This window comes from Gadus macrocephalus, chromosome 20, assembly GCF_031168955.1.
Source record: "Gadus macrocephalus chromosome 20, ASM3116895v1".
NCBI lineage: Eukaryota > Metazoa > Chordata > Actinopteri > Gadiformes > Gadidae > Gadus > Gadus macrocephalus.
Window position 1 is genome coordinate 12,657,840 of NC_082401.1, and position 12,659 is coordinate 12,670,498.

Genomic DNA, 12,659 nt, shown 5'->3' on the forward strand with positions numbered 1-12,659 from the left:
GGATAATGACCGGCGTTCTATTCGTATCCCGCTTATTAGACGGCTTAATGCCAAAACAAAAAAATAACTTCACACACTGTGTCTTTTTATAATTTATTTGTTACCATTCGTAGTGTTGATTAGCAGATAAATAGTTTCCTTGACAGAGATATATGTTTAGCGACGGTCATTTATACAAAAAATTACCGCCGAACGTTGGGAAGGCCCATGTAAGTGAACGGAGCATTCTACAGCATTAAGATGAGCCGTGTAATAAAATAATAATCATAGTTAGTTATAATAGTCAGCAGCAAGTACAACCGACAAGTCAGCAGACAACATGCCGGGTTAATGTCCTCCTCCCAGCCAATCAGAGTCAAGCATTCTTAAACTGAGTAGAATAAATATTATTATGGGCGAGACGTGTATTTGTACCACGTTGGTCATTTTAATGTCATTTTTAAATGTTCTTACACACTTGATAACATTGCTACTTTATTCCGGTCACCAATTTATACATTGCATGGTCTTGCTGTGCGTGCAATACAATGTAAAGTTGTGTTGTTTGTTTTCGGGCTGGTTTGCTAAAGAGGCTAATAGCTAAACAACGACTAGCCAATTTCGGAACGCTGGCGTCCGGGGATTCAGGAACACACCCACTCAACAAAAGAAAAAGGCGGTAACTGTTAAAGATTTGACCCGGGAGCGCCAAGCAGCGCTTTCACCGGGTGGAGAAGGTGATTAGTAGTCGTCAATATCTTAAACACTAATCTCATACTAGAGATATTGTCAACCGATAACCTTAACGAATTTTCTATGAATAATGTTGATGTATTAGTAGACTAGTAGACTTAGTGACCAGACGTCCTCTTTTTCCCGGACATGTCCTCTTTTCGAGACCTAAAAAATGCGTCCGGCAGGGATTCCAAAAACGTCCGGTATTTTGCCTCGTCGCAAAAAAAATTAATAATATTATTGTTATTATTATTATTTATTTTTTTGCCTCGTCGCATATTTGTGTTTCTGGGTCTTTCACATAACCTACTAGTTATTACCATTGTATATGTCTATGGTTATTACGGCCTTCCAAGTTCTGGAAATGGTATCTCCCTTACGTTCCACCTTCTTGCGCGAGCTGACTGTAGAGTCTGTCATTGGGCGACCGATCTCAGGGTTGCCAGAGCCACGATAATTATCCTCCAAATACGACCATTTTGGGCCTTTGGTACGTTACTTTGCCATTTCCAATCTGGCAACATTGAGCACCTTGCCGCTTCCACTCTGTTTACAACAGCACATTACATCTGCAGCCATGCCTAAACGTAAATGTAAGTTCACGGACGAACTAAAGAAAAAAAAAAAAGTAATTTATTATTTAGAATATTGTATTTGTTATCATTATTGCTTGAATATATGAGGAGGACTGAAAAGTTTCTAATTTTCTTATTTTAATGTGGCCATATAAAGATTTTATTATTTAGAATGTTTTATTTGTTATCATTATTGACACATTTAAATGCCACAAAAAAGATTTCAATAAATAGATGTTCATATTGTCATTTCATTTGTGACATTTGTATGCATTCACATGGTCATGGTGCGGCATGCTATCCACTACCCCCCCCCCCCCCCCCCCCCCCCGCGACAAAGTGTCCTCTTTTTTACAAACTCAAATCTGGTCACCTATATTGCGGTTCCCGAGTCACGACGACCCCAAACGTTACCGGTTACCCGCCTGCTGGCTCACCTAAACGGTTTGTTTTATTTGGTTACACACAGTTAAAAATGTCCTTCATCTTGTTAAGTACACTGTTAGAAATGTCATGCATATTTTCAACTAGGTTGTACACTGTAATGCCCCGTTTACACCATCCCGCTAATGGCCGCTAATGGCCGATGGACCACCGATGTGGAAGTCGGGGTGATTCGGGTGACATCGGGCTAAAAATGTATGATCGGGTCAATTTATCGGGGTAGCATTTACACTTACCCGATGTTATAACGATAACATAACGATGTATGCCAGGGAAGACACCCGAAGTGCGTTTGGCGTCATTTGACGTCATTTCGAATGACGCCAAACACGTCAAATGACGCGTTTGGCGTCATTTGGCGTCATTTCGGGAGAAGGCAAAGGGGAGACTGGTTTAGACTGATATTTATTTATATATTTATTTATATTACAATAGCGATTTTATAATAATAGAACGCCGGTTCTAAATGGGCGAAGTACCCTGTAATTATAAAAGTAGGACATCCATCCATCACCCCCTATTTATACCCAAGTGGCAGATTGAGGGTCTTCCTTAACACAATCTGGTCACTCACAATCGTTATTTGTCTAGGGTTCTCGAGGGTCTTTCGTGTGTTGAGGTTGCCGATATAAAGACGATAAAACACGATAAAGCGCGGAAGATTAACGAATATAGCCGATGTGCCCAGGAAAATTCCCGAACGATTTGCGATGTCTTACGTTGTACTCCCGTTCTATTCCCGATTATAGCCGATTAGCCCATAGCAACACCTGGTAACCGATTCTACCCCGATAGACCCAAAATTAACAAACATGTTCGTTCTTTGCCGATGTTGCCCGTTGTTGCCCGATCATTGAGCATTTCTTCCCGTTTCTTCCCGTTGTCTAACGATGTTCCCGGGAAGAGTAACGGTGTTTCCCGATGCAACCACGCTATTTGCCGATGTTATAACGATAGCTGCTGATTTAGCCATCGGGGCCCACTATCGGGTAGGTGTAAACAGGGCATTACAAATGTAATCCATTTTGTTAACTATGTTATACGTACACTGTTAACAATTTCATCCATCTTGTCAACTAGGTTATACACGTTTAAAATTATCATCCATCTGGTTAACTAGGTTATGTGACACGGTTAAACATGTCATACATCTTGGTAACTATGTGATACACAGTTTAAAATGTCTCCCAAGAAAATTAAATTAAGATGAGCACCTTTTTTCTTTTATTTTTTCTCTTTTTATTAGGAAAAGAAAGTTATGCAGCCAGCAGGTACTAGCAGGACAGATGAAGCAACAGGTCCACAGGTAAGGTCCTAAAATGGTTTAGTAGTTAAACAGTGTAGACTACGTTTTAGGCTTTCATACTGGGGTGTTTTTGATGATAGAGTTCACTGAATGGCATTAAACAGAGTAGATACATTTGTAATGTTTTTTTAATTACATTTTCTAAGGAGATTGGTAAAGGTCCACATGCTAGGAAGGATGAAGATGACAAATGACAGTAGCAGTGACAGTGAGATTGTAAATGCAGTTCAGTATAATTTTGAAGATGTGATTATTGTTTGGGACAAGCAATGTCTTTCAGAATAGGCGATCATACTTTTGGCTCTTGACTGTACCCAAACAGCAATCAATATTTTATTTTCCTGATATAAAATAAGATTCTGGGCTGAGCCTTCAATGTCTTAAAATTGGTTTCAAAAGTATCCGAGCAAATTATGTTTGTAAAGTTAAAAGCTGCTACAGCTAAGGTCAGGCTCAGAAAATATTGCAATACTGTAAATGAGCTTGAAAAGAGAACACATTTGGTCGTAATCGAGCTGTATATCGTTTTTAATAGTTTGTATCCATGTGTGCAGCATGTGTTTTGGGAGAAAAATAATAATAAAACGCCTACCAAATATTGTAATCAAACCTATGCCCTTGAAAGCCATCTTATATTTGATGTAAACTGTGTTTCTTTGTAAACTATTCAGAGGAAGTTTATTAGGCACTTGTTGACTGAAGCGACTATGTTCACCAGATCATAATTAACACGTAATTACCGGTAAATTATCCATAATTTGACGTACATCAAAATATGACGTTACTGAAGGATGAAGTGAATGCTTTTTTAAAAAGGTACAATGATACAATGAAACATTAGGCGACTTGTAAAGCATTAATATGCACAACGAAATATATAGATTCATTTTTATGCTGCAATTCTACTTACCTAACCCTAACCCTTCATTCATAAATAAAGCCTTCAACTGAAAAATAGTCCTTTTACCTATGGGTCATACATAATTGAGGCCACATTGAAGAATATATATTTTATTTGTTTCGAATGGGGAAAACTTGCCGCTTTATACTATAACCCTCACTCAGACGCGGGTATGAAATAAATCGCTGCTCAGATGGAGCTTCACCATCCACACACATTGTGGCCTTAGACTGCAAGTATAACGCGAAAAGCACAACTTTCTCACGGACACCGCAGTCCACCGCTGCCGAGACAGAGCTCCACACGTCCACACAAACCAGTCCACCGCTGCCCAGACAGAGCTCCACACAAACCAGTCGACTGCTGCCCAGACAGAGCTCCACACGTCCACATAAACCAGTCCACTGCTGCCCAGACAGAGCTCCACACGTCCACACAAACCAGTCCACCGCTGCCCAGATAGCTCCACACGCCCACACAAACCAGTCCACTGCTGCCCAGACAGCTCCACACGTCCACACAAACCAGTCCACCGCTGCCCAGATAGCTCCACACGCCCACACAAACCAGTCCACTGCTGCCCAGACAGCTCCACACGTCCACACAAACCAGTCCACCGCTGTCCAGACAGCTCCACACGTCCACACAAACCAGTCCACCGCTGCCCAGACAGAGCTCCACACGTCCACACAAACCAGTCCACCGCTGCCCAGACAGAGCTCCACACGTCCACACAAACCAGTCCACCGCTGTCCAGACAGCTCCACACGTCCACACAAACCAGTCCACCGCTGCCCAGACAGAGCTCCACACGTCCACACAAACCAGTCCACCGCTGCCCAGACAGAGCTCCACACGTCCACACAAACGTGCCGCCGCTGCCCAGACAGCTCCACACGTCCACACAAACCAGTCCACTGCTGCCCCTTGGTCGTGGCGTCAGACCACCTCGGAACAGGTACTCTGACGTCACCAAAATAACGTCACCTTCGTTCGCAGCAGAGTAGATTCAGTGGACATTCAGTGTTTTGGGGAGAATGGCAAAAACATAGGATTTTACCGATCTATAAATAGGGGGGTTATTTCAGTAACAGTGATAAAATGGCATTGATTGCATTTTTTTATGGTTCAATTGCTCTTTAATATATTGATAATTGTTATGAACAGCACACAAACCCCAACAATCAGCCCACAAACACCAACATTCAGCACACAAACTCCAAAAATAAATAACATGGTACTATATGAATACAAAAAAAAAAAACTCTTTCCCATCTTAACAATAAAATGTATGTTATGTTTCATACAATTAAATCTACAAACAATTGACATCAACAATATATATATTTTCATTAGGGCTGGGCAACGATTAAAGTTTTAAACGCGATTCATCGCATAGTATTTGTGAGTTAACTCGCGATTAATCACACTTAAAATTATATTTTAAATCCACTCCAATTGAGGTGAAATTAGGTTATCAAATGGAATGACACATTATCATTCATACCAAATGTACTTAATAAGCAAAAACTAGACCAAGTGACCTTGAGAGTTTTATTGACTCACTCAGTGTTGGTTGAATATGAAACTTACGGAACACCACAGATTTGGGAATTGTAAACAGGCAGTTAATTAGTACAATTGTCATTGAATGTAAAGTAAGTGGAACTAAAAAACACAATTATTTCTGATATGAATGTTGACATTCTGTGGGCAAAAAATAAATAAAGAAGAATAAATAAAGAGAATGTGCATTAATGCGTTTTGTATTTTGTATTTATTGTGTTAAAATAATATTGCATTAACGCATTATTAACGTGTTACCTTGCCCAGCCCTAATTTTCATTTCTGATTTATTTATGGAGACTGGTCTGAGATCAAAATCTTTTTTACATCAGGGCCCTTACAAAACAATATTTAGAATGAAATTTTCAAACAGAGTAATCAAAATATGAGCAGTTTACAATATTATAATCATAAAAAAGGTAATAAAGCAGGAATCGAGACAAACTCTTACAGGCTGAGGTCATCCAGGAGCCTAGCCAACTACTTGGTATATGTTATTATAGCTAAACGCTGTCTTTGCCAAAATCCAAAAGGTGGCTGTGGGACTCTGAAGGACACTGAAGGTTGTGACCTTGCTTTACATCCATTGACCTACCTGAAAGGCAGTGAGGTGAGATAGGTGGAGAGTTAACCCCAAACAGCTTTGTAACCAACATTAGTCAATGGTATAGCTGTGAAGTAGGACCATTGCTATGGTGTACCTGTTCCAATATCTCCTCAATGCACTCGTAGTTCACTTGGTACAGTTTAAAAGGTCAGCCATTTTATTTTTGAGCTCTGTCAGACTGTTTCAGAGTTGAGAGGAACAGAAATAAAACAATACTTATTGTGTACTTTTTAAAAGGACGCAATTAATACCAATCAATAGATAGATTGATTGAATGAGAGAGACTAACCTTGACTTGTTCTTTTCACACTCAGCAGAAATGGTGGCTTTCTCCTCCTCCAACTGCTTCACCTAATGGGGAATCACATGGTGTTTAAAGTTTTAAGTCAAATTAACAAGTCTTGTTAATTTAATTTGTATAAAACTTCCGGTTGCGGACTGAAAGGGCTTCAAAAACCTTCTCACAATCATTCTTTTCGCATTTCAGATGCATTGCAGCAAAATGATTGCCCTCACCTCAGGTTCAAATTTTTAGTACCGACAGTCAGGTACACAGATAATCTGAGGACCAAGCTGGGCACTGAAAAGCAAAAAAAAAAAAGCTGCAGCCTACTAAATCAAATTAGCATACCTCGTTGCTGCTTCTCTCCAATCTACACGTCAAGTCTTCAAAATGCTTTGCATGTTCCTGGTTATGGCGGGAATGGGTCTCCAGTAACGCCTCTTTTTCTCTGCTCAGCTTCTCTGCCTTCTCTCTGGCTGTCTGACAGTCTGCACACTGCTTCTCCAACTCTAGTTGTTTATGGAGCTCCTTAACCTTCTCTTTGAAGGAGTCCCTCTCGTTGGACACAGACTGCAGGAGCTCCATGAGCTGGTCTTGCTCTTCCTGGGCCTGGATGATGCTAATCATTCCCTCCTCCATAACTTTAGCTCCATCGTTAGCCGCTGTGCTGCTGTTCATCTCCTCCTCATCCTTCACTCGTGGTCCTTGCATCTGGGTGCATTTGTCCCTCATCTCCTCCATGGCATAATTTCCTGTAGATCTTGCCTCCAAGGCTGCATGGCTGAAGGCCATCCCGTAAACGGGAACCTTTGGGTCACTCTCTGTCCTCACTCCAACCGGGTGGAGGGTGGGCTCCGTCGGTGCAGGAGTACTGCTGCCCTCCAATAGGTTGTCGTCAATGTTTAAGTCCTTGTAAGGGACAGGGGTTGGTGGGGTCGTAGAGCTGCTCGGACTCATATCTGTGACTAACTTTCTCTTGAGACCGTCCAGTTTCTGTCTTTTGGCTTCGTTTTGTGGAGTCGTAGGCTGCAGCCTCTTCCGTCTGGAGTTCAAAAAAACAAAAATTAAGATTTTCCGACAATAAAGGGAAAAACATGTGGGGGTTAAAGGCACTCATACCTTGAGGGGGTTAACAGCGAGAATACAGCTGTTATTACCGGCTGACTGCTGCTAGTGGACACACCAGATGCTAGAGAAAAAAATGATATGAAATATATTACAAAGAAAAGAAGGTGAAGAAAACAGGAGGTAAAAATAAAGTATGTACCACCCAGATAATACAAAAACGCATTTTACCTGAAGCGCCCTTTCCTGGTGTCTGTGGTGTGTTCGGGGTGGAGGTCTTGTTGTCATGATCAAAACTTAGTTTTAGTATATCGTAGAAAGACTATATACACGAGATATAATTCAATATGTAATTCACTACATGAGTTATATATTTATATCTGTAATCTGTAAAAGTCAGGCAGAACTATAAACGACTTCATGCACACCACGCACCATTTTTCTCCACTCCCTCTCCTCCTTCAGTCTTCTGAGGGACTCGGCTTTGAGAAGAAGCTCCCGTTGCCTTTTCTCTTCCTGAAACTAGTGGACACATGATGAAAAAGACTTGATGAATAAAGACCATTTCTCAACAAACTGTTTTCAGTCTACCTATAGTTTTTTGTCTTTTATGTAATAAACATGAATCATTATGGTAAAAATATAATCAATATTTGTATTACCATTTATTGTTCGAACAATAGTACATACAGTATAATATGATTTATATCTGAAGACATTTTCTTCACCTTTTTGAATTCTTTCATCTCTTCTTGTTTCTTTTTTTCCTCCTTCTCCCTGTAAACATAAACAAAACAATTTTCAGAAACGCCAAATACCGCATACAGGTGACATAAATGTTGATGTAAAAAATCTTGGCATTCAGTCTGTGGAAACAAAGGAAGAATTTCATTGCACAACTGAGAACGTCTCATTTGTGCATATGACGATAAACACTTTGAATTGAATTGAATAACCATAACCTCAACAAAGGTTGAGTTTGTGTACCAGGCTAAGTGAAGTAGTAATGCTAAAGATGGAGCTTACTGTATCTTATAGGTCTTAGGGTTTGTTGGCTGCTCTGAATCAGAGTCCTCTGGCTCTTCCATCGTCTCACAGCGCCTGAATGAGAGGAGTTATGAATGTATAACAATATGAATGTTATAACGATGATTGTGTCCCCTACAGCAAATTATTTGAATCTGGATTAATCATTCAATGAGCTAATAATCCTCCTTTTTAAGGAACAATAAAAAAAAAAAATTGTTGATTCCCAAATTAAATGAAAAGTGCAACAGTTGACTTGCATTTATTGTGGTTGTGGATGCATATGAACTCATTTCAAGAAAGCCACGTAGATGTCCCATCTATGCTCAGCTAGTATTTCAGTAGATGCTTTTATCCAGAGCAACTTACAGTTAATTAGTTTAGATTGGCATTAAGGCATCTTGATGCCCAAAGACCTCTTGGTCAAATCAGTCTACATGCAATGTGTCGACATCGGGGATCAAACCCAGAACCTTGCAGCTCTCTGACCTGAACTGAGGGTCGGGGTTCATGTAGCAGAACCACTCTTCAGGAAGTTTATCGTTGTTAATTCCATCCGGCATCCTCCGCCACTGCTGACACTTATCACACTGGGCCCAGTTCTGATCCGGGCGTTTTCTGTAGAACATTGGTACACAGAACCACTCAACAACGTCCTCATAAGAGCGTCCAGTGACAGTAGACAGCATAAGGATGCTTAGCTTGACCAAACCACAAGTACCACAGTATGAGGCAGCATTGAATGAATGCAGTTCAAACAGGTCAAATGAGATACATCTAGCTGCAGCCATTGAAGATCAAACAGGCAACTTGGACCATATGATGACGATAAGCGATCTTATTGGGACTTACTCTTCCTCCTCAATGGGTACGTTGTTGCTGCGGTTGCTGTTCTTTCTCTTAAACCGAATTTCTTTACAGTATTCTTCTAACTTGGTTGCCACATTTCTGATGGTGTTCCTGTAAAACAAACAAAGAAAATGTCAGACAAGAGGGACAGTGTTAGTGGTTAGGGTGGTTGACCCGAGGTTCTGGCCTCAAACACCAATATCAACAGTCTACATGTAGGCACTCTTGAGCCAGATTCTAAACTCTTCCAGCTCATACAGACCACTGATTTCACAGCTTATTGCTTTGTGGAAAAATGGCTGCTAAATGCCGATGATAAATGTCACAAATGAATTCATGACTGTGAAATCATAATTGATGATCATCCCCATTCTACAGGCCTTACCTGTACTTATCGGTGTTGTCAAAGTCCTGTTTGTTGTGAGTCGGTTCCAGAAAATTACATTCAATCACACCAATGACTCCGATGCCTTGCTTGTTGCTAGCCTGTTAGGAGCACATATACCAATGTTTACCAACACAAACACAGAAGAATGAATAATAGGAATAAACATAGTTGCAAGCAACCATGACGTTTGAGTATGGTGGTGGAATAGTGAATACATGATGGTTAACAAAATTTGATGTCATGCCTTGTGTCAAATAATGGTTGGTTGAGGTTGGGCTTGAATCATCGTCCCCATGGTAATGAGTCCGACGCAATACCACTACACTACATGGATATGTAGACTACGATAGCCAGATCAGATAATATTTTGAGAAATATATATGTATTCCGTTACTGGAGGTGTGGTGAGCTTGGTCGGTATGGTAATATGGCATTGGTATGCCTTACAAACGGAAGTTAATGTTTATCGGAAGTTAAATATCAAAACAATCACCAATCATGTTTCTAAAGCATACCTTGCCAAATCCATTGTCAAACGGACGTTTGCGGAATTACGTGTGTACAGCTTTAAGGCCCAGGCCACTTTGGAGAGAGGCCGCGGTTTAGAAAGGCAACTTCAAAGAATGCATCCATTCTTTTTCAGATATAGACTTGAAATGGGTATACTATGGAATCTACCCTGTGTAGCCATATTGACAGCCGAGCCTATATTTTTGACGCAATGTTAGAGCTGTTTAAACATCTGAGATATTCTTATATTTCTCTTTAAATTGTATACCTCTGCCGTCTTTAGCCTTATTGGTATTAGTTCCACATCATGTAGTCCCACAGTCACCTGGTACGCCACCTATTTTTCATTCAATAGGATATGAGGATTTAAGGACATCATATCCTTGGTGTCCTTAAATCATAACTTTTGACCATTTTGTTTTTGAACATTTTGTCAGAAAAATAAATAAATAAAACTAATAATAAAGATTACAATAGGGCTACTACAGTTTCGTAGGACCCTTAATTGAAAGGCACATATTAGACTAGTCATGTCGCCACATGTGAATTTTCAGAAGCAAATGCGTCTGGTTGCATGCCAACTCCTGCTGACAATATTCCATGAGCATGCTGACATGCTAATGCCACCGTTTGCCATGTTTCAAGTCCCTGGGCCACTTTGAAGCGGACTTGTGATTGCTAGTACAATGGGGCTGATCATTCTTGTTTGACTGCAAGTAATGGCGCCCCCTGTCGCCCTTTACTTTTTTCCTTTACTTTTTGAAGAACTGCTGACAAGTGGTTTCTAAACATGTACCAACTTGAGTCGTCCAACTTCGGAATGGTTGAAGTTAAAGTTTTTATTAAAAAAAAAAATGTTTGCGTGGTTTGGTGTATAACAGTAGCACTGCACTGATAAATGCCCGACATTTAAGCAGGGGTCTGGTTTTTATAAGGAGTGGGACAAAATATCAATAAGTATATCGTGGCCCTTCTTCGTGCAAATAATTAATTAATCATTTTTATGCTTTATTCCTAAAGAGTTAGACAGGAAATATCGCCCAATAAATCGATATTTTTATGAATAAAATAAGGTGCTCTAAACAGATTCCCTGCTCCTCAAGGTGGCACTCCACACATAAATGAAGGAATCTTGAACGGAAGTTAACTAACCAAAGACGGGTAACTGAAAAACTCAGTTTGGACCGTGAGTAAAAAGACAGAAATCCAGTACTTTACCCTTTCACAGTCATTTTGTATTCAACGTTAGACAGATATCGTTTTGTCTAACAAGTATCGTTTTGTCTAACAATATATTAATTATTGCAGAATCTCCATATCGCAATATAATCGGTATCACGGGCCATGTATTGCGTATAGTATCGTGGGGTACCCTGTGATTCCCAACCCTAGTATTGATACCTCAAAAACTTTTGGAGCAGATAATTAGAGGAGAGGAATAAAGAAAAATAGACAGGAATCAAAATAAAAATAGAAATACACATGATAACAAAAGTGTGGCTGGCTTTGCAACCACACTAATTATTGCAAACACACTCACGTTTAGCTGACAGCCGACACGATCATAGGCCTTGATGAGTCGGTTCTTGTGGTACATCATGAGGCCATAATGCTCCTTGCTCTTCGTGTTGTACCCAAAGGTGATGGGGATTTTTTGTTTCTAGAACGGGACTTAAGGAACAATCTGGACCAGAAGAACTGATGTAGATTCTCCATAGAATTAAAAACATTTCATGCATAAATAAACCAAACACACACACACACACACACACACACACACACACACACACACACACACACACACAGACACACACACACACACACACAACCACCTCAATCTGGGGGCTCTGATTTCCCTCACTCCATAACACATAACCAACAATCAATGAACACTAGCTCCTAGCCTTCCCTTAACAAAGGCAACCATGCTATAAACTGGAGTTGATTCCCAGACGCTACACTGTGTAGCAGACATTTCACCGTTACTGGGATAAAGGCAGAGAATAAATAATTTCTTCTGCTGCAAGAACAACCATGAACGTTTGTGGACGTAAAGGATACGACAAAAAAAGGCTTGTACATTTCTCTTGCGATGTGGGCCAGGCTCTTAGAGATGAGCTGAGTCCTCACCTTCTGTCCTCGAATGTTGATCTGCATACGAGGCTTCATGTAGAGGACGCTGCAGTATGCCTATGGTTTAGTATAGATACACAACTTTATTCAAACTTTCATAGGTATAAGTATGCATATCTCAACACAACTTAACAACTGAACATATCCCATCTAGTCGCTTTTTAGTCAGAAAAAAGTCTTATCGGTAAATGATTAAGTACATAGCATTTTATAATTGCACACATCTAGTTTTTCTTGAATCCTCATTTATGAATGGTGTTCAACTGTGGTCTCAGAAATACGGTCATCTTAA

At 40.2% G+C, this 12,659-nt stretch overlaps 1 protein-coding gene and 1 long non-coding RNA gene across 3 annotated transcripts in view; both read right to left on the bottom strand.

Moving 5' to 3' along the window:
• Positions 1 to 79: 79 nt before the first annotated feature.
• Positions 80 to 828, bottom strand: LOC132448884 (uncharacterized). The gene is made up of 2 exons (XR_009523450.1): positions 454 to 828; positions 80 to 138 (listed from the first exon to the last, which is right to left on the bottom strand). It is a non-coding gene; the product is annotated as an uncharacterized LOC132448884 (long non-coding RNA).
• A 4,652-nt stretch (positions 829 to 5,480) lies between these two features.
• The window catches only part of morc3a (MORC family CW-type zinc finger 3a), a 34,793-nt gene continuing 27,614 nt past the window's right edge, over positions 5,481 to 12,659 (bottom strand). Inside the window, exons 7-19 of one of the 2 annotated variants that reach the window (XM_060040213.1) lie at positions 12,296 to 12,424; positions 11,775 to 11,894; positions 9,722 to 9,822; positions 9,340 to 9,447; positions 8,977 to 9,105; positions 8,488 to 8,562; positions 8,190 to 8,238; positions 7,897 to 7,983; positions 7,693 to 7,783; positions 7,516 to 7,585; positions 6,745 to 7,438; positions 6,403 to 6,464; positions 5,481 to 6,291 (exon numbers count right to left, since the gene is read on the bottom strand). In XM_060040213.1, the coding sequence (XP_059896196.1) occupies positions 6,240 to 6,291; positions 6,403 to 6,464; positions 6,745 to 7,438; positions 7,516 to 7,585; positions 7,693 to 7,783; positions 7,897 to 7,983; positions 8,190 to 8,238; positions 8,488 to 8,562; positions 8,977 to 9,105; positions 9,340 to 9,447; positions 9,722 to 9,822; positions 11,775 to 11,894; positions 12,296 to 12,424 (1,767 nt within the window). In that variant the 3' untranslated portion in view covers positions 5,481 to 6,239. The remainder of the gene's footprint in view (positions 6,292 to 6,402; positions 6,465 to 6,744; positions 7,439 to 7,515; positions 7,586 to 7,692; positions 7,784 to 7,896; positions 7,984 to 8,189; positions 8,239 to 8,487; positions 8,563 to 8,976; positions 9,106 to 9,339; positions 9,448 to 9,721; positions 9,823 to 11,774; positions 11,895 to 12,295; positions 12,425 to 12,659) is intronic. The other variant, XM_060040214.1, reaches the window with a different exon arrangement.